This window comes from Taurulus bubalis (assembly GCF_910589615.1).
Source record: "Taurulus bubalis genome assembly, chromosome: 3".
NCBI lineage: Eukaryota > Metazoa > Chordata > Actinopteri > Perciformes > Cottidae > Taurulus > Taurulus bubalis.
In genome coordinates this window covers 30,225,772-30,248,284 of record NC_136591.1, presented here as the reverse complement: position 1 = coordinate 30,248,284, position 22,513 = coordinate 30,225,772, and the positions used below count along the sequence as shown (strand labels likewise).

The following is a 22,513-nucleotide window of genomic DNA, read 5'->3' as shown; positions in this document are numbered from 1 at the left end:
TGTATCTGGGTGAAATGTAATCCCGGCCGCGCCGGTCATTTTGATTACCCTTACAAAAACACTAACTTTGTTTTTCAATGCAGTAAGTGCTTTTTGTTGGGGTAGTTTTGCGGATCTTTGCATCTTCTGGGTATGTAAGCTGCATTTCATTTGAAAACTCTAGTAACATATGCTCTACTAAGACAGATCTCAATGAAATCGCATTTAGATAACCTCAAACTGAGACACCGATGATTATTTAGTTCATAAGTGCTTCTCTTTGGAGTTGCCTTGCTTGTGTGTAAATGTTATTTTAAGTGTTACAATGTTAATGCTATTGTAATTCTGTTTCAATGTTAATGCTATTTCAATTCTGTTTCAATGTTGATGCTATTTTAATTATGTGTTTAAAAAATGCAACAATTATGTATTTAATCTCTATTCTTGTCTATCTTTTATTTGTGGGGAATTAAATGCAAAAGCAGCAGATTTCACTTTGTAAATAAACATTTTTTTATTGATTGTTAATGGTTTATTCAGTGACATCCTACACTATTGTGATATGCATCTGCCTTCATTGGACATAGTTAACGATCATGTATTTCTCTTACTCAGAACTTAACTAAAGAGAAACAGAGCAGGCTCAACACCTTTTATTTCACTCATTTCAAACAAACTCGTACAAATCTCAAAACGTCTGAACATACTGTTTCTAACTTGAAGACCAATAAATTTACAAAGCAAAAGGCGAGATTTAAATAAATAAAAAATACATTGGTGCAGTGTTCATTAAGGAGTTGGAAATATATAACCAATATAACTAGCCAACAATAATCAAAAAACATCGTCTTGCCTTGAATATTCTTGACCTCTTTACAATGTCATGCAATGAAGTAGGCCTGTTGCGATAATTACTTTGACGACTTATACAATATATGGACATAACCTCAACACGTTTTACATTGTCAACTTATCATATGATAAATTGACATGACCTCAATCATTTGTTCTGATCTCAATACTCCCTGTTATGTTTACATGCATGTTTGTTTACATAAGAATGTTTTAGCCAACATGGTGCTATAATAAACACAGGGTTTTCCCATTACAAGACTTGTACATTGTGTGAATTTAGTTAATTGCTCTTCGAATGGGTGTGCTCACATTATTATGCTATTAAAGTTATTATATAAATGGTATCAAAGAATCTTGAAACAATACATTGATATAAGCAATCTGAATTATTTCTGGAAAAATAAATCGTCCAACATAAGTGGTTATCGTTACAGGCCTGACTGGAAGCGCAACAATGTTCAGTGTATGAGAGGTCAACATCTGCTGCTGTTAAGATGAATGTACTGACACCTTTTAAATCCTATACTTCACCTCAGTTTCTGCCATCATTTTCATCCGTCTTTACTTTTCTTGGTTCCCACATACAATCAGTTTACGTCAGTCATCAAAAACTGATCTAATTTAGAGCATCTACTGAATGGCCTAGTAAAAGGTACAGCGTAGATGGCTGTGAACTTTTTAAACACGTTAAAATAGGCTTTAAAGGCTTTTACACAATTATGTTTGCAAATTGCAAGATGTTTGCAAAAAATGTTTCTTGCATCGTCAACATATCAGGATATTATTGATATCTCTCTATGGATAAAACATTCTTAAGTCGAAGGAAAATTCTAACTTACAATTCTTCAAGAAAAATGTACACTTTGGAAAATATGTTTAATTGCATTCTTGGCGAGAGTTAATGTGGATAAGAAGATCAATGCTTCACATTTGTTCTTCAAGTTTGTTTACTCCATACAAAAGAAATGGATTAAACAAACACTGTGTTGCTGGTAGGTGGATGTTGTTGCAGTTAACGAAGTCAGAATAACCATTTCCAGTCTTTGTGCTAAGTTAGCCAGCTGCTGATGTCAGTTTCATTTTGGACAGAAAGGAGAGTGGTGTAGACTTCCTTATCTATTCCTTTATAAGAAAGCATACAAGCATATTTCCCAAAATGTAAAACTATTCCATTAAGAAGTGTAGCACTTCATCCAGCATAGAAGTGTGCAATGGCAGTAGGACGAGAAACAATTAGCCCTGTTGTCTGTGAGAATGTATGGACTTTACATTGGCTAGAACAAAGAACCCAAATCAATCTCACAAGTGTGCATGCATTCACAAAATCACTATGGAAATTGTTAATGTGAAGGAAGAGAAGCGTCTTTTCTTAACATCTTGCCAATTCCACAAGAGTTTGGTTTAAATATTGCTGAATGAAGTGAGTAGCAGGAAGTGAATGCAGACCATGGCATCAAATAAGAAATTGAAAAACACATGTTCATAAAAATACCCACAGAACAAGCAAAAGACACTCCTGGAGTTTTTTTTTTTTCCTTCTTTTTTTCCCCCACATGAACAAGCTGACTGAGAGAAGGCTGGAGTGTTTGAGGCAGCCTGCAGGGACGTGGGCCAGTGATCAACCGGGGAGGAGCAGAAGAGTCAGGGCTCAGCCGCTCACCTCTTTTTTGGTGCCTGAGCGGTGCGAGGCGGGGTGACAGGGATCGCTGAATTCACCCCGCCGTACTGGTATTTTGCTTTTTTTTCTGACGGCTTCAGGATCTGAAAGAGAGGATGTGGTCCTGATGAATACATTTAAAGCCCACAAATCAGCGTAATGTTACGGTACAACAAACAGAGAGTTCTCTACCTGAAAGGAGCACATAAGGGACTCGTCAACACTCATCATGCCACCTGCATTGTCAAACTCCCCGCAGTAGTTGGGGGCAGAGAACAGCGTTACCAGCTGTCGCTTGGCAAAGAACTCATAACCGTCTTCAACAACCTGGAAGATAGCAGGATTAAAGCATAAACAAATTGATCAAAGGGAAATGATACATCGCTGAAGATATGTTTTCAGCAAAATGGCCAAAAATTCACTGGTTCTAGCTCAGAACAAAATGATGTAATCTTGGGCGTCAATATTTTCTGACATTGTGCAAAGCAAACAATTCAACTGATAAATTAAGAAAATAATTAGCACGTAATCGAAGGACTTAAAAATAAGTACCAGCCCTTAACAGGGTAATAAGTCATTATAATTCTCGTGGTTTATTTTAATTTACCAAAAACCACACTGAAAGTCTAGTTAGTACAGTCAACCTACAGGGAAGTAAAGCTGCATGTATCCCTATCAGTCATCACCTATGAACCACTCGTCATAAGTGTGTGGCAGTGTGTATGTATCTACAGAGACCCTGTCCTCATTTTCTGCTTTAGAACCACTGTGAAACAATACAAAAACAACATTTTCATATTCTAATTCAAAGCTTTGCTTTCACTGATACACATCCCTCTCTTCATTCATTCTCTAGGAGAGGAGCAGCAGATTTTAAATGCCGAGTATGAAAAACCGACAGTATGACTACATAATATACCGTCAATAAAGTAAAGTTGCATTCTACATGGTAACATTAATGTGTTGATGATTTTAATGTTGCAGCTGGTAACGGTGGAGCTAATTGAAACTACTTAATAATTAGGCTATATGCTACATCTGAAGCTGCAAAGTAGCTAGTAATTGATATTACGAGAAGTAAAAAGTTAAATAAATGAAATCAAAGTACAAGTACCTCAAAATGGTACACAAGTACAGTATTTAAGTAGCCTAAATGTACTTAGTTACATTCCAATACTGCTAAAATAAGAGCCGAGGGGCCATGGTCCACCCACCCTATTCTCACATCGTTCATTTGTGCATACCACCCACATTGCAACAATACACAGCCAATTAATGGTTGGCAAAATTCTCTTAATCTTAAATCACAAAACGGCACAATAGTTACTTGATGTGCTCGGCAGATAAGGTCCAGGTCGTGACGGTTGAGAAACTTGCTGACCACATCGGCCCCAAAGGTGAAGGAAACTCCCCGATCGTTCTCCCCCCAGCCCTGGACGTCTTTGTCTGGATCCGACCACAGCAGGTCACACAGCAACCCTGACACAAACAACAGTAAAGTCAAGCAGTCAATCACTCACATAATGTTACAATTTCATTTTATTAACTATATCTGGACATTCACTTTTTTTGTATGACACACTATACTATTGAATGTTCATATTGTCAAATTATTGTATATTAAGCAACACAAACACACCTGTGTCTGGGACATCAGTGGGTCTCATAATGCGCCGAATTTGTTCCATGGACTGTAGATCAGGTGAGAGTCCTGAGGAGAACAGATAATTGTAAATGTATGTGAATCAGTGAAAGGATCCCTTGTATTCATTCTTAAGCAAAATGGAAATATGATGAGTTACAGGTATTGTACTAATGAGACAAAAACAGGATTTAAAAAAAAAGAATGGCATTCACAATAGCACCATAATGTCATACATGATTTATCACAATTTAAAACATGTGGTTATATATATATATATATATATATATATATATATATATATATATATATATATATATATATATATAGTAAGAAAGTATGTAATAGAAATATAGAAAAATTATGCCCCAAAATATGATAACATACAATTTAATATTGTTATTACAAAAAAACAATACACCCCTCATTGAATACTGAACAATGATAACACATTAATTAAATAATGACATAATCCTCTACTGTACAGGTCAACTTCAATTTCAGGGAGGAGTGTATAGTCACATTATTCAGGGGCTGGTACTTAACAGAGACGCTTCACAAACCTCCATGGCAGCAGAAGATCTTCTCATCAATAATCGCAGCAATGGGCAGACAGTTAAAACAGTCTGTGAAGGTCTTCCAGAGCTTTATGTTGAACCTGCGCTTGCCTGAGGAAAAAAACAACACAAAAAACAGACAACAAGCAACTTAAAAAATGGCTTTTAACTAATATTAATGAGCTACCACATTAAGATTTGATATTTCTTCTTCTGAGGTTTTGCAATAGTCCAACTAACAATTAGGACTGTGAACAGTATGCACATGCAGCATAACAAACAGGTGCGCTTCCCAACTTACACTCATCATAGAAGCCATAGATGCGATTGATGGAGGCACACTCGTGGTTCCCCCTGAGCAAGAAAAAGTTCTCTGGGTATTTGATCTTGTAGGCGAGCAGTAGGCAGATGGTCTCCAGCGACTGCTTCCCCCTGTCCACGTAATCTCCCAAGAACAGATAGTTGGCCTCAGGTGGGAAACCTCCATACTCAAAAAGCCTCAGCAAGTCTGTGTACTGTCCATGGATATCACCTGGAAGGATATGTCCATCAAATTGTTCAATTGCGTCTAATTACAAGCAACATTCCAATCTCAATTAATAATGTGGAATTAATGAACAGAATAGATAAAGTTTTGAGTGACTGTGTTTGTTTTTAACATATCCTGGTGGCAGTTGCTAAGGTTGCCTCTAACTATCGAAATTGTTTTACCACCCTGTACTGGGATATATGTACATTTAAAAAAATATATATAAGTGATAGGCACTGTACTCACCACAGATTTTGAGTGGAGCCTCCAGTTCCAGCAGGATCGGCTGACTGAGGAAAATCTCTCTGGACTTGATGCAGAGCCCCCTCACCTCAGCCTCTGTCATCTGTACAACCTTCCCTGGACGACATCCTCGCACTAAAAGACAAGAGTTCAATATCGGCTGAGTCTCAAGTAATTGACAGTAGACATTAGAAAAATTAAGCATTACGTAACCTGTCACAGCCATCAGAACTAATATACATCACACTCTGCATCATGACAACGGGAAAGGTAACTACATTTGTAGGCTAAATCAGTATTCTCACCACAAAAAAGTCAGTGCATTAAAATATATGAGATAAGATAATCCCTTATTAGTCCCGCAGTGGGGAAATTGTAGATGTATTTTATGTAATTTAAGACGGCGTTAAATCAGCCTGAACTGATCATAAATGACCTGCCTGTTTCACATACATTACTGATGTTAAAAAAAAAAAACACACACAAAAAAAATGACTCAGATTTAGTTCTCATCTACCGATAGTCCTTGTGTTAAAATGACTACCAATTACTTTGAGAGTGATATCATATTCCAGTCAACACAATGAAGCGGGAAGTGAGTGCAGTGCGGTCCAAGCCAGGGAGAAAAAAAAGAGGCGTTTTCCTAAATTTGGTTGATACATTATACATTTCCCATGATCAGAATTGTGTCAATCATCAAATTTTGATTCATCCTTTATTTCCATTTTGAACATGCAGAATGATACGTTGTTTCATTTGCCTCTATTATGTTGAGGAGGGACACAAATACAAGTTTTGTCGTTTTAATGTGGGTTAGGAAAAAACTTTTGAAACAAACGATGACTCTAAAACAGTAGCTAGTTATGCAGGTATTCCTTCGTAAGGGGGCGTGTCCTGGGTGCTAGCCGACGTGCTAGCCTAGCCAAGGAGAAAAGGTAGTAATGTTACTTTGCGACCACATACTTCCACGGTGATTTCTCTCCCCACTATATCCCATCCTTGACGATAAAACGTGAACCTGCCGGTCTCTGCTCACGTTAGTCGGTTGGTTTGCCTTCACACCGTGAAGTTATGGCACTGGTCGACAGAGACAGCTAGCTAATTAGCTAGCTAGTTAGCTCTCTAGCTGGATCAGTTACGCCACTCTCCCTTCATTATTCACACTCCCTTCTTTATTACGCACAGCGCCACGACTAACATTGATTAACAATCCAACCTTAGCCAACGGTTAGCAACACGGGACTGTGACATCATGTTCACGACCGTTTGCGTTTCTCCTTCAGCAGAGAGCTTCACGGTTAACGTTAGCTCACGGGTTGCTGCGGAACGACAGCGGAGATGCTAACATGTTTTTGACGTATCGTGAAGTTAGTAGTTACAAACAAAAATGTACAATTCAGTCATTTTTGATGTGGGAAGAAAGGTTATCACGTTGCTACAGTACCTTCCAGTAGTCGAGATATGAGACTGTCAATGTTCAATTCGCTTTCCGCCATGTTTCTGATACTCACAGAGGCAGGACGACAGGCAAAATAGCCCTGAACGCTGACTTGTAGGCTCAAATGAGCTTCAGACTAACCAGGCAGGCACAGTGACACACACGTTTCCACTGTGGTGGGATAACTAAGTAGACTTACTCAAGTACTATTACTACTACTACTACTACTACTGCTACTACTACTACTACTACTACTACTAATAATAATAATAATAATAATAATAATAATAATAATAATACATTTAATTTTTAAACGCACTTTTCTTTCAAAAGAAACTCAGAGTACCACAGAGCCAATATATAGTAAAACAAATAAAAATAGTTAAAACATAGTTTAAGCAACCCATAATAATAATAAAATAAAATAAAATAAAAATAGCTGACATGAATCAACACAATGTAAAAAATGCCTTCCTGAATAAAAAGGTTTTTAGGCCAGTGTTAAAAGAGTTCAGTGTCTGAGTTGCCCTTAGGTGGTCAGGGAGACTGCACTTAAGTACGATCTTGAAGTATTTTGTACTTTTTATAAAAACAAACAAATAAAACGACACTACAATATACAGTGCTTATAAACAGACCCCACTTTGTGTTGAAATATTGAATCATAGTCAGTTTTTTATTTAAGTACACTCAAAGATCATGAGAATGGATATGCACAACAAACAAGAACTTGTAATAGTAGTATTAATATATAGAAGATGTATCTTTCCAATAGTTTTTCCAAGTATATTTGCTTTTATTTGTTAACATCAATGGAGAGCTGGGAAACCTGTGTGTACACAAGATACTCAGGTGCAAGACAAACAAATACTTAACTTCAGGGCACAAAGAAGGTCTGCAAACTTTTAAGCTCCCAATAAATTGTTTATTCTCTTTTATTGTCTCTTTTCAAGGCACAATTTTTATCGAAATTATCTTCTAGGCAAGTCTGAAAGTGAAGAACAGGCATTTCTTAAAGAATAATCAATTCAAATGCGATCAGCTTCCACAAGAAATGGTTGAAAAAGAGAAATGCCTGAACAAGAGGAATAAACTATTAATTTAAAGCATAAATCTGTGCAGCTTTGTTCCCAACATAGGTGACAGGAAGTATAGTGAGAGAATGCTGACTCAGTGTGTGAGTTCAAGTAAAGATAAGATAAAGAGGTTTTTATTGTCATTGTAGTGATGCAACGAAATTCCGTTTTGTAGCCCTCAGCCAGCCAGCAGCAGCGAACAACGATAACAAACAATATACAAAGTTAAGACACAAAATACTAAATCCAAGGAATAAGAGCGTTTCTAAGTAATATATAATAAGAAGAGCATAACAAAAATATGTGAAATCCAAGAAAGTAAGTATAGTACAACAAGTACAACAAGTATAGTACAACGTTCTGATGGTAGATTAAACGCTTTCTCTCTATGTTTTGAACCTTTATGTTTTCATTAGATCATGCTTTAATTAAGTCTCCGTGTTTTTATTTGCGACAGGTGTGGCAGGTGACGTATTTCTTCTCATTGACCCAGAATGAGTATTTTGGCGTTGAAAGAGCGGATGAAGCCTCAGAGCTTTACCTTGGCGATCAACAGTACTACTGCTCCATCACATTAAGTCATTCAGTGTGGGGAAAATGCAATTTGTATTTTTCTTGTTGCCGACAATATGTTTGTCTGTTCCTCACTTTCCACCCTGCCTGGAGCATCAAGGCCTTTGGTTGGCCCTGAATTTAATAAATGTAATACTTTACACTCGAAAATGTATCCTGAGATGAATGATGAATGTCCAAACCGATAAGTTAGTGGCTATCTATCCAATCCAGACATTTCACCCCAAAACAACAGATGCCAAACTTATGGTTGGATCATCAAAACAACTGGCTGTCCCGACAAACTTTCATTAAACACTTGTTGAATAATTTTCATATCCCGTAAAAAAAATATAAATCAGGAGACTTCAGTGCGATGCTGTTTAAAAAAAAAAAAAAGTCAATCAACCATATCTCCAATATTGGAGAGATTTTATTATATCAATAAATAAAATGAGAAGAGAAATGTACAAAACATTAGGAATTAACAAGGTCACTCTATTACATATGGGATATTTCACAATTTCTGCTGAATGCTGGGTTGGTGGCACTGTCGCCTAGCAAGATGGGTCAGGGTTCGTTACCGGTCTGGACGGCCCTTCTGTGAGGAGTTTGCATTTCCCCCCGGTGGCAGCGTGGGTTCCCTCCGGGTTCTAGTCAAGAAATACTCACGGCAAGTGTCGGAGTCTACTATCTGCCCACTAGCGGTAAAAAAACAACAACAACTATCAAAATAAAGTTCCTTTCATTTCTACTGCTTTTTCCACTTTACTTTTATGAGGCTTACAGCTGGCGAGAATTAGCGAAGCAATAACAATGCCAGCAAGTAAACTGACAATTCCCACAATCACTGGCACCCACACGGGCAAAGATGAAGGGCACTTGTACAAAGGGATGATAGTGGTGTCTGTGGATGCTGCTGTGGTGGTGGTGGGAGTTACTGGTGGACTTGGTAGGCTGTTGATCTCAGTGAAGATGAAGGGATTGTTCTATAGGAAACATACCAGAGTTCAGAGCAGAAATATCAGAAATTAAGAACTTTAAAATATATATGGGAGAATCTTTTAGAAATTGTGTCCAAATATATTGAAAAGTCAACTCCACAGACCTACACTTCAGTTCAAGGATTATAGCTTGATGAGTTAAGTAATATGGAGACACAAAGTGTTCTATATTAAATAGATGAACCATGAGGAAATCATTCAAATAAGTTATTTCCATAATTGTTACCTCTTACATATTTCATTATATTTGAGCTGTGTTTTTAAAATGTATTGTCTTAAGTTAACTGCTATGTTCTGTATTCTATATGATAGACAAACAGTCTCATTTATTTCATATTCAACACACTTGGTTTCCATAAAAGTGAGACTAAACGATACTTAAAACTTAACTCAAATGAATAAATAAGTAAATATAGTTTGGTGATACAATAACAATTTGAGTGGTTAGCAGTGGGATTTCTCTCCAGACTTCGTAATTCTCCAAACATACCTCAGAGGGACAATGAATCTTAGAGCGGTCGTATGTGAAGTTGTTGTACGTCTGCTTTCTGCCGATGGGCTCCAACTAAAGACAATAAGAACAACTCGCTAAAACCATCACAAAACACTTGGAAACACTGGTCATCCTGCTGCAGTTTGGTACATTACTGCACGCTCACCATGTTATTCCACAAGGCAACGGCCATCTCAGCATGAGCTCGCTCACTGATGTGGAAACAGTCCAGAGAGAAGAAACTTGAGTCAACCTCACCCTCCTGGTGAAAGGAGTGGATTTTTAGAATAGGCATATTTCATTATTTATGTCCGAAAGCTTGTTTGGATACATTTGTTTGTCTCTGTAACTCACTCCAATATGAGGAATGAAGGAATTGTGAAAAAAGGGTTGCAGGACAACAGCAAAATCTTCTTTTCCATTATAGCGATTTCCAGAAATAAGATGTTGGATCTCAGCCTGGGGGAAAAAAGAGAATTGGTGGAATGACTGAGAGAACCACATTTTGAAAATAAATGTAAATAATTAAAAGAGCTCTCTGTTTTTACCTGATACTCGCGATTTATTCGTTTTATCTCTTGAAACTCTGGAGAGTTTTCAACTGGGTTGATAACACAGGGACATCTGGTCCTGTGAAAAATATATTAATGTTTATTCTTTTTTTGCTGATATGAGGAGAGAGCTGATCCCAAATCCAGGAATCAGAATAAAGACCTTTGCATGATTCTTAAAATCCAAATTTAAATTCTTGACTGATCAGTTGGAAATAGGTGGTTCGAGAAGTTAACAGTAAGGACTGTTTATGCAAACCAACTGAACCAGAGGTATTTGCAACAACTGAAATGTTACTCGTAATATTGGTTTCATGTCCGCAAGTTGAAATGCCAAAACAATTGAGTGAGAGACGTGAAAATATCAAAAGATCAACACAAACATTGTTGAATAATCTAATCCACATAACTAACTCCTGCTTTTCCAATTTGGAAAGCCTGTCTTTTAATTCTCACATCTGCTTGAGAACTTCTGGATTTTCACAAGATGCTTAATGAATAAACTCTATCTTGATGAGATTTAAATATATTTGGTGGAAACTACACCACTGGAAGGACCAATCTTTTGATGGTTAAACCGGATTTGTTGTTTGTTACCACTTGGGGGCAACAGAAACATGCTTTAAACACAGCGATGACATGTCGCCTTTACATTGATATTGCAAACATCACACATCCAGCAGACACAAAGCAACAGTATCATTCATTTGGAGTTGTGGTGGATCCACCGACAAATGTATATCCAACATTCACTCTCCTTTAGCTCTGCTTTGCTCTCCACTAGGACCAAGATGGCCAAATGTCGAGCTGAAACAGAGTGAAAACGGGCTCAACAAACCTCTGCAGGAGTGAACAGCCTAGCGTGTTCCTCGTAACAGATTTCAATGGATCTATCTGCAAGATTGCCACAAGATTAACTAACAGCCTCGGTACCTAAAGATACAATGAGAGGGAGAGAGAAAGAGAGAGAAGAAGAACAACAAACATGACACTTGTACTCACGAGGACAATATATGACAATAACTTATTGTGTTTAATATCTCACCTCTTTGTAAAACATGTCCAAACTGAGCATAATATTGTGGCTGTAGTTCATGGGCGACAGATTATTCTGCAGAAAAAATATTGAAATATTGTTTTGTACTGCAGCTTAAAAACATACACAAGAGTGGTATGTTTAGTAATGTATGTACAATACACATATTTTAAAGATCACTTACTTGGTCTATGCAATAATTGCAAAGATCATTTACTCCAACAAATATTGTCACAAGTTTCCAGTCCTTTTCAAAATCCACCTCCTGTGTATCATGTGCATAGAACATGAGAAGAGGCAGAAACTTTTGAAGCAATCTGATATCATTATTTAATTTGGGGAAAGTCTTACCGTATGTTCTCTCATGGCCTTGATGAGAGCTTTGACTTGTACTGGGATCTCTCTGTAACCCAACAAAAAGTAAAAGTAAGTAGGCGTTGGAGAGGTGGCGATGGGTCGTTCAAAAGTATTTAACCCACGTGGAGGAAATAAAAGAATATGCACATACGAGGTCTTAGCTCCAGGTACAGCTACATTGAAGGCCTTCTGTCTCGAGCCTTGGCCTTTGGAGAACCCCTTTAAGGAAGGGTTGAACTTCTTTAAGATGTCTGAGAGGATGACAAGGGAAAAGGATTGAGTACCAGCTGAGAGGTAGTACACAGCTGGTTCCTGTCGCTCTATTTAAGTGAAGCTTGTGGTTATGGTGGCTCCCAAACAGCAGACATTGGGCCTCATGTAAGAACAGAAGACTATCTTTGTATGACTTATGGGACTGATCTGGACCTGAAAGAAAAGTGTTGAGAAACTAAAACTATTAAGGTTAAAAATGTGTGATACATTTCCAATATTACAAAAAAATGCTCCTCTGCAACATAATGTTGGATAGATTGTTATTCCTGCCACATAGAGTCTCACAGACACATCATCTTTTCCCTAAACAAATGGCGTAAACTCACTTGGGAGTGTTGTGACCGTCTCCAGAGTTTTATCCCCTCCAATGCTGCAAGAAAAGCCAACAAACATCAGCATGGCTCGTAATAAATATGATGGTTAATGTAAACCTCATTCACACAACATGCATGTCGAACCTCCATGATACTCCTTTATAGTCTTTATTGAGGTCAAACAGGTTTTTTGCCTTAGCGCCAGTGCCTGCCTGTGAAAGCCAAACAATGGGAAAATTTAACAAAAATATCATGCTGCAGATGACATGTCTTACATCAAAAGCTAAACACATAAAAGGGATGATCATCACCGGGGCAAGCTTTGTGGCTGATAACAAATTGATTAGAAAGTTCATAGTTTAATGACACTGAATAGCTGATTTAGGTTGACAGGTTGACAGTGGTTGTTAAACACACAGAAACATATTCTATATTATGCAATTTTCTTACATTAAGTCTACTGTACTTATGAATTACACTCACCGTTGCAGAGTCTCCCAGTGCTGCCACCACCTTGATGTCTGCTGGTCTTAGATTGTGAACTAGAGTTAAAGACACAGAAGAGTTTCAGCTTACTGACACAACGATAAACCACAAAGATCAAAGTATCCATGTTCCCCCTCATATTAAGAACATTATGTGTATACATTTTAAATTATAGAGCAGCTGTTAAATCATCTTGATGAGACATTGTCCCAGTCCCAATCTCCACACTCACGGTTTTGGACATTTTGAGCCCTTTATGAACCCTTTTATTAAGGGTTCATAAAAAGCCCTTTGGGCAAAGTCCAAACGTTGACGTTAATGGTAACAACAGCAAAGTGCTGTCCCATTCGTATTTACACCATTTCAAGCTGTTATTGTCTCTCACACTCAACCATTTACCTCGTGACCGAAGTAAGTCGCAGAGAGTTCAGGGTTGAAGGCCTTCGGGGGGACATTGGGAATGGGCCATTGATACTATACAGGTACGGGTCTATTTACTATCCAGGTGACAGTTGGTGCTGGTGATATATTTCAGCTGAAAGAGGACATTTAATCTCATATTGACCGTCTACTGATAATTCAGAGTCTGTCTTACCTGAAGTTGGCACAGTTTCAGATGGAGCAATGTCCACACAGGAGAAATCACTCCCCCAGTTCTAAAATAGAGAAAAATGCTCATTGGAAGTCCCCAGAGACAAAGCCACGTTTTATACTACTTTTTTTTTTTAAACTATTACATTTATAATCATATACAACAGATGATACATTTAAGACATTTAAGAAACTGGAACCGGAGAATGTTTGGACTTTTTTCTTGATGAAAAAAATAAATAAAAATGATTTATCGATTATAAAATTTGCTATTGATTTATTTTCTATTAATCAATAAACAGTTTCAATGCTATATGAGTTTCTGTTAGATGTTAGCTTCATTCAGGCCTTTAGTTAATCAATCTATATTCTATTTGTACTAGAAGTTCTTTCTCAGCCCCTCAGATAGAGTGGAAATGCTTACTGTGATAGGTCCTGGTGTTGGAGAAGGACCAGCATATATGTAATCGCTGTTGTTATAGGTTCGGATGTATGGGGAAGTCTGCAGACAAAGGAGAGGACTTGCATTACATGATGGCCTCAAAATATAGTGAAATGAAGTACATTCAGCAATATGTTATACTTGTAATAACAGAAGCGTTGGAAATGCATTTATAGCATTTTCCTCACAGGGTTTTACAAAAAACACATTTGCCATCATATAAAGCACTGTCTTTTAGTTAATCACAATTCCCCACCTTGGTTGGACATTTCAGGACAGTGTCTGCAGAAAAATCTTGTAAGGTAGTCTTATTGCCCAGAGGTTCCAGCTGGGAAAACATGAGTTAGAGTGACCGCTGAGTATCATTCAGCATTTCTTCAAAATGCGCTTTTCCTTTCAATTTAAAGCATGTAATGAATGGGGATTATGATATATATATATATATATATATATATATATATATATATATATATATATATATATATATATATATATATATATATATATATATATACATACCATGTTGTTCCAGAGGGAGCGAGCCATCAGCGTCTGGGCCTTCTGGCTGAGATGGAAGCAGTCAGCGCTGAAGAAGGAGCGATCAGCACGGCCATCCTGTGGAAAAGGTACACTACATGTATGAGCCTTAAGGATTTCTGAATATTATTTCAAAGTGGTAAAAGGAAAAAAAAAGTAGTTGACTGAAGCCTTTATGACTGCAACTTTATTCCTCAAATTCAGTTCTTCATAATAGATATAATAGCTGACCTCCAAAAAGTGTGTATTTCCCAAAATGTCTGTAATCAGACGGCATAGTTTTTGTACTGTTGACCTTAGATTGGACTAATGAAAAAATCCCAACCAACAAATTCCACCTTTGGTTAGTTTTAACAATAATTGTACGCTTGTATGCTAAAACACTGCTAAACACTGTATACTATAGCAGATGATTCTGGTGCTAAGCCTGTGGTTATTGGATAAAGTGATGGGACCAGACTCCCATAAAGTCTGTGCAGTCCACATATGAAAGACAGAGCTTTGTTACTCACCGGCAGTTTGGGAACGATGATTTCTCTGAAGAAAGGCTGGACGACCACTGTGAAGTCTGAGCGAGTGTCGTACCGGCTTGACTCCACAAGTCCATGCAGTACACGCTTAAAGAAAGAAAGAGAAGGTCTCAATGGCTAAAGACCAGCTGGACTGTGTGACATTCTTAGTATGTTTTTTAGGGGGGCTTTTAATAATAATAATAATAATGCATTTCATTTTTATCGCACTCTTCCTTCAAAGAATCCCAAAGTGCCACACATATAGTAATAGTAAAAACAAATAAAAACGATTTAAAACATAGATAAAGCAACCCATACAAATAAAAATAAAAATAAGAATGTAATAGCTGCCAGTAAATTTCCTACCTGATAGCTTCTATTGATGTCCTCCACAATTTGCAGAGCTTTAGAGCCAGGCATTGGCAAGACAACACAAGAACACAGAATACTGGCAAAGGAGGAACAACAAGTCGTTTATACCACTGTTTATGATCATTTATTAGATGTTCAATATCAATGAGATTTTGAAAAAGCAGATTAAAGCAATACTTACTTTACCAGCCAAGTAGGACATTTAAGTGAAGCGTCAATGTGCATTTCTCTCAGAGGGGTTATATGAAGAGGTTCAATTAAATTCACCAGAGCTCGAGGCACCTGACAGAAACAAGCTCAGTTAATGCTGATGAACCAACCAACATATCTATATATATATATATACATATATATATATATATATATATATATATATATATATATATATATATATATATATCTTTATCTATACATATATCGAATGTAGCTGCATGTCTTTTAATCTTTACCTCTTTGTGTAGATAATCCAGGCTGTCTCGAATATGACTAATAAAATTCTCTTCAGAGTAAAGAAGCTGTAAATGAAAGGAAAACATTTTCACGTTGTGTCTTTTGGCCCATCCATGAAACGACTGATGAATTATCACTGTAGTACTTACAGAGTTCAAGCAGTGGTCACAGACGTCATTTCCACCAATAAAAAGGGAGATCACCTTCCAATCTGATTCAAAATTGATTCTCTGTACAACAAACAAGAGTGTGAGAGAATGTGAGTCGTATGTAGTATAGTTTTTATAGTGAGGTTGGCAAATTTACAATATGGTAAAGAATAAATATCAACTTGTAAACTTACAGAGTCATTCTTCATCCTTGCCACCAGGGCTCGCACCTGTGTTGGTATGCTCCTTAAAACACAAACAAAACAAAATATCACAATGAAATGGCAAATATTTCCATCAGACAGTTAAAAGTTATTTTAACTATTATACTGTATATTCATATAAATTCTACTTTCTTCCAACTTTTTATAAAATCAATTTTATATTGATAAAATAATGTTGATTCAAGGTCTAGAAAAAGCCAGTAAGAGGACCTTAAGGCCGGATTTATACAGTCAAACTGCTTTTTCTGAATTCAAGAATGAACTTTATTTATTACTTGTAATAACCTCAATTGACAATAAATGATATATCAAATGGACTTGTGCTTTGATCCTCACCCGCTCTTAGCTCCTGCTACAGCCTGGTTTAGGAAAGCCTGAGGAGTTTGCTGCTTGCCCATGCCAACAGAATAGCCCGTCAGGTTGTGGCTAAAATGCTTTAAGATGTCTGTTATAACAAAGTAAATAACAATAAAAATCCCACAACAACAAAGCCTGACTTTATGTTATTTGACACACATCTTTAAGAAGACTCACTAGGCAGTGTGGTGACAGTTGTGAGGTTTTCATCTCCACCAATACTGCAAAAAACATATAATATGATGTTGAAAATACGACTTAAAAGGACTTTACAACTAAACCAATGGATGGCCGTAGAACCACATGCATACCAACACTGCAAAAACATATAACATAAGCATTATGTTGCAATGCTGTGTGATAATTGGGGAGTCTGAAGTTACCTCCAGGATAAACCTCTGTACTGACTCAGGACATCCAGGACGTTATTGGGGCTGGATGCGATACCGTTACCCGCCTGATGGATAGAACAGGACAGTGATGAAATAACACAGAAGTTCTCCATAGTGTACAGTAAACCAGTATATCAGGTTCTTGTTTTACCATTGTACTAAATTAATCTTTCCATTTCTCTAGTATGATTATCTTGTAAATATCTACCAAGACCTTGAGATCTTTGGACTGTAAAATCTTTCTATCTACTTCAGAAATGACTCACTGTCAGAGAGTCTCCCACAGCAGCCACCACTTTAATATCTCCAGGCCTGAGTTCATGGACTGGGAAAATAAAGTAGACAGTACAGGCTCTAAGATTAACAGGTTACACAACACACGACTTTCAGAGAGACTGTAATGTAATATAATACTAATATAATATGTGCATATAATAATATAGCAGTAGCACTAGTTACACTAGTACTATAGTAGGACACAAATACAGTATATTATATATTATCAGGAGCAATATCACATAATATAAAAATGACATAAAAGGTCATTTAAACGAAGATCGGCAAAAGACCAGAATGATTAAAAAAAGAGAAATATACAGAATATTGAAAACAATATAGGGTGTTATATATTTTTGATGTCAATGTGATGCCTTTGTTTTGTATGTTCATCTGTTCATGTGCCATGTACATACATATTTAAGTAAAAAAGGAAAGACAAAATCTTATCAATCAACTTCAATATGTGTGTCTTGCCACATGAAAAGCCAGGAAAAATGGCACATGAATACACATTATGAATAAACCACCCACAAAAAGTGAGGGTCACCCTGGTGCCTGATAAGAGCCTAACATGTCAGTGTGAGCCATCTTACTGTACCTGAGGTGGGTGTGGAGGGTGAGGGCCCGAGGTCTTCACAGGGCATCACTGTGCCTGTAATCTGACCGCGCACAAAAAGCAGATCCACAGTCAGAACTAAAGCGTACAACGCTGCCACCACCTCCATCTGGGCTGAATACCATACTATACTCACTGGGTGAAGGAGAGGAGAGACAACACTATGGTGATGTGAAGGAGAGTTTCCCTCTGTCCTCAGGAAGGGTCTGTCCTATGGGAGGGAGGAAGATAGCCGGAGAGAGGAGGAGGGATAAAAGGAAACAAAGGAATGGTTGAGAAAGGGTAGAAGAGTAGCTTGGAAGTACATCTAATGGCGTATTTTAAAATGCTGATATAATGTGTGAGGTTATGGCATAGTTCCTCACCTCAGTTGGACATGGCAATGCGATGATATTTCCATTGTCTTCTGTGTTATGTTGTCCACTTATGGGTTGCAGCTGAAAGACAGAAAACTCATTGTCTTCTTGTTTACAACCGAGAGGACAAGGACTCTGAATGTTTGTGTATGTGTGTGTAGTGGTGGAATGTAACTAAGATACTGAGTTACTTGAGTATTCTAATTTTATACAACTTCATACTTCTAATTTATACTACAAATATAATACTTTTTGCATACTTGCTGCCCAGTGAAAACCATGTATCTCCTACATTGGTGATTATGAATTCGCGTTTTTCATGATAACCTGAATGATTAAGTCTGCCTTTATGGCTTGAGAACATTCTCCTACTTCTCTAGCTTACTAAACTATTCAGAAAGTGGTGCTACAAATATATAATGATTGTATAGAATATAGTGCATTGTTGTAGATTAAACTACCTAACAGTATATAAAGTAGTTCACCCATCCATAAATATCTGCATCAGTAAAATGCAACATACACATTAATGCAGCAGTAATATTATTTAAAGAAAAATCACATGTATTACTTTAAACACTGACGGGGGAAACCTTTCTGCGAATTAGTACTTTTACTTTTGATACTTTGATTAAAAGTCGTTGTACTCACATATTTTTTAATATACAAAGGTTTCAGAACTTTTGCTTGTTGTAGAGTATTTTCAGTGTAGTATCAGTACCTTTCCGTGATTAAAGGATCTGAACACTTCTTTTGTGTTTGTGTGTCTGTATGAGAAAGCGTACGGGAGGTTGAATAGATTGCTTAAGACCTCACCAGGTTTGTCCACATCTGCACCATCAGTTTATCAGCTTGTTGTGCTGCTTGTGGCTCAGAAAGAGGTTTCCCACTCTGGTAAAAACAAGAAAATCAACAACATTGTGCTGTGCATTAGATACAGAAATGACATTTTCAGTAAGATAACTAGGACTCTGTCACACACTGCATGCAGGATTCTACGATTATTTTCATTTTACAAACATACAGAGCACCAGTACATGAAGGAACTGTAAATTGCTAGCACGTTAACTATAGAGGTGGTCACTTCCTTCTGTTTTAACAGGTAAAGTTAGTGGGTTTTGTTTCATCTTAGTTTTGATCAGTCAGCATGGTAGTTGTGGCATGGCTGTCAGCCTGCATTGATTGGAAGTTAATTGGATTATATGTATAACTTCAATGCAGATGCAATTTTCTAAATTGTGTCATTTGTATCTATTTATTGACGTTTTTGAAACCCACTCATCTGCTTCTAAACAATAAATAATGTTAAGACAGCCTGATTGCAGTGTTGTTTTGCTCCCCTTAACCTAGGTTTTCTGTGATTAACGAGTAGGAACAGTACAAGGGATGCAAAATGGTGCAAGTGAACTCACAGAGACAGAAGAAAGCCATGTGGTGAAAGGTGTGTTCTGCACAATGACAGTGAAGTCCTCTCTGACACCGTACCAACGCCTCTTTATCATGAGCTCATCCAAAGACTCCTGCTCAGGGAAAAGGAGTTGAGAAAGAACATTTCACAGCAGCGGAAAAAAAAGTAAAGGACTGAATGAAGCTTTCGGATATTCTGATGAATAATCGACAAACCAGCAGAGCATGACTCAGCATGGCCCTCTGAAGTCTGGCCTCTCCTTCATTATTTGTCTCCATGCATCGACACATCCTGTCAGTATAACAGATTTGCTCGTTAAAACTCACTATGTATATTACTGTTTATAGAAAAGTATCTTTTATAGTGTTTGATTAAGTCTCCAGACAAAACACTCATTTAATTTCAAGCCAGAAATTAGTCATTTTACAAATGAACTCACTTGTTGTGGAAATTGTCATGCTCTCCATCCCACAATGCAACACTGACGATGGCTCGCGTCAGCTGCATGAAACAAAATGGCAATTGTGTAAATATAAGCAATGCAGTTATACTGAATGAGCAATACTGTATATAATCTGAAATTTACCTGAGAGTGCAGCAGCTGCAGAGCATCATCCACCTCTTTAACCACGGCTTTGAAAACAGACTGAAACGTCACACAAACACAACCGTTTGCAACTTCAGTAACCTTTATATCAATTTATCACACATTGATTATTATTCACACACAGCATCACACCTAATCTATATTATAAGTGCTGATGTGATAACCATCTTCCAGACTGCCCTTAACTTTACTGCACATAGACTCCTAAGATGCCATCTGTTTTTTATTTGAGCCTTTTAATAGGCCTTTTTCACAAACTTTATGTTGACATGTCACATCAAGAAAGTGGTTTAAATAATAAAATGAAGGCTGGTTGAAACTCATTTGCATAGGTGTCTGGGTCCTGATGTTAAGTAAGTCTTAAAATGCCATTTGTTCTATTGTAGCTTTCTGTGATATGAGTTTTGTAACATCAATTAAAGTATTTTGCTGTTTACCTGCTGCTGCTCACAGGCACAGAGCGGATCTACTTGAGCAAAGAGAAGGACCAGCTTCCAATCTCTATCCAAATCAATGACCTGTAGGAGTAAAAAAAAAAACATCAGGAATTATTTTCCTTTTTTATTATCTAATTGTTATTTTACCCCTTAGAATGGGAGTGCAGACACTGAGGCACTTACCTGACTGTTTTGGATGGAGAGGGACACTTCCTTTGCCTGCTCCACCAGCGAGCTACAACAAGGAGAAAACAACAAATCATTGGATGCAGCCAGTCATTGGTACGATATTTCTCATGTTCCATGTGTGCCTGTACCTGTGTTGAAGAAACTGAGGGGCATACAAGTTTGTTTCATCTGGAAGAAGACTGATGAGTGCAGGATTGAACAGTGTCATCAGCTCTGATGGAGAGACATTAACATAAAAGTAGTCAAAATGACAGAAAAATGTATCAATCATTTTAAAGAGCCACAGTATAGGATTTGTTGGCATTTAGTGGTAAATTTGCAGATTGCAACCAACTGAAACCAACACGAAAATGTGAAAAATGCTAAGGAGATTATGAATGAATGAATTAACTTTTTAAAATAGTAAGGAAACTATCCAATACATATTTGGCTGTGAACACGACAAACAACAAAATACAACTTTGAATCATACCTCTGAGTCTTGATACCACCGTAGTCAGCTCAGTACTGCAGGAAAAGAAAAGACCACGGGCTAATTATGTGTCTACACTGTTGAATAAACATCCTGGTGCAAATACCACTCAAAATGACTGGGGACCTGTGCTCACCTTTGCATGGGAAGTCCAATGGAGGAAAGCACGGCCACATTTGAGGGCGTAACACTGTTAACTTAAGAGAAATACATTGTTTTAAATTGAATCACAGCTTTGAGGCCCATGGGAATGGAAACATTCAATTAAAGTACAAGTCGTTCAAATGCGTATTTAATCCAGAATTAATATATTTAAGTTACAATTAATATTAGCCAGGCTCTAATTATCTCATTTACCATTTGAAGGGGGCGGCTGAGAGTGAAACATCTGAGTGCACGGCAGCCCACTTACTGCAATGAGAAACACCATTGTAAACATATATTTATATATGGTAGATTAATTAACAGCGGAAAAGCATGCCGAGTATTTAAATGTGCGTGCTGAGCAAGGTACACGTACTAATATTCTGAATAAATATTCTTCTTCCAACTTGACCGTCGCATGTTTTTGCACCACAAACATGTCAAACACATCAAAACGTGTCTCCATGAGCTCAGCTCAAAAGTGCTCAAACCCACTTCTCTTTAGAGATGCTTAAATATATTACACCAAGATAAAATAGCGGATCAAATATTACTTCGATCACTCTTTATTTTTAATTTGAATTTATTATCATTTCAAAAAAAGTAATGAACTAAAGAACCATCAAATCCAGCCAACTTCTCAAATTATCCTTAATTTGTTTACTATATGAATTATAATGTTTACATCCTGGATAGTAGTTTAAAATAGTGATGATCCGTTTCTCCGGTCAGATTTTAAAACTGCAGCAGGCTGTCATGAAAAAACTAATTAGGCGAACAGTAGAAACCTTTCGTCCACGTGAGCCCCAGGGCTGTGAGCACAACCAGCTGTGGAAGCATCATCTCTCTGATCTTTTCTGCTGCAGCTGTTCCTTCTCCTCTGCTCTCTCTCTGGTCAGTCGTCCTTCTATGTGATCATTATTAGTATCTATGTGGT

At 37.3% G+C, this 22,513-nt stretch overlaps 2 protein-coding genes across 2 annotated transcripts; both read right to left on the bottom strand.

Moving 5' to 3' along the window:
• Positions 1–617: 617 nt before the first annotated feature.
• On the bottom strand, positions 618–6,964 carry LOC306733621 (serine/threonine-protein phosphatase PP1-beta catalytic subunit-like). The gene is made up of 8 exons (XM_079214895.1): positions 6,907–6,964; positions 5,466–5,597; positions 4,992–5,222; positions 4,697–4,801; positions 4,131–4,202; positions 3,819–3,970; positions 2,684–2,818; positions 618–2,595 (listed from the first exon to the last, which is right to left on the bottom strand). The coding sequence occupies exons 1-8, from the start codon at positions 6,956–6,958 to the stop codon at positions 2,491–2,493; spliced, it is 984 nt and encodes a 327-aa protein (XP_079071021.1). The 5' UTR covers positions 6,959–6,964; the 3' UTR covers positions 618–2,490.
• Positions 6,965–9,256: 2,292 nt separating this feature from the next.
• LOC306734413 (phospholipase B1, membrane-associated-like) lies at positions 9,257–22,416 on the bottom strand (the record flags this gene model as incomplete). The annotated part of the gene is made up of 42 exons (XM_079215770.1): positions 9,257–9,517; positions 10,023–10,097; positions 10,192–10,287; positions 10,380–10,484; positions 10,574–10,655; positions 11,415–11,509; positions 11,622–11,687; positions 11,797–11,877; positions 11,964–12,015; positions 12,121–12,220; positions 12,569–12,612; positions 12,701–12,768; positions 13,040–13,098; positions 13,638–13,698; positions 14,058–14,135; positions 14,332–14,403; positions 14,595–14,690; positions 15,125–15,229; positions 15,491–15,572; positions 15,678–15,778; positions 15,946–16,011; positions 16,096–16,176; positions 16,290–16,341; positions 16,656–16,764; positions 16,854–16,897; positions 17,060–17,133; positions 17,335–17,393; positions 17,946–18,006; positions 18,100–18,174; positions 18,329–18,400; positions 19,136–19,210; positions 19,732–19,839; positions 19,943–20,018; positions 20,167–20,228; positions 20,314–20,373; positions 20,772–20,852; positions 20,955–21,006; positions 21,089–21,173; positions 21,433–21,467; positions 21,569–21,629; positions 21,790–21,843; positions 22,365–22,416. 42 exons carry the CDS (start codon positions 22,414–22,416, stop codon positions 9,257–9,259), a joined length of 3,273 nt encoding a protein of 1,090 aa, XP_079071896.1.
• Between the last annotated feature and the right edge of the window lie 97 nt (positions 22,417–22,513).

Coding starts and splice junctions, on each gene's coding strand:
- LOC306733621 (XM_079214895.1), bottom strand. CDS start 6,958: ATGGCGGAAAGCGAATTGAACATTGACAGTCTCATATCTCGACTACTG. Junction 4,203..4,696: donor GATCTTCTGCTGCCATGGAG/GTTTGTGAAGCG, acceptor TGTTCTCCTCAG/GACTCTCACCTGATCTACAG. Junction 2,819..3,818: donor TTATCTGCCGAGCACATCAA/GTAACTATTGTG, acceptor GCTATCTTCCAG/GTTGTTGAAGACGGTTATGA.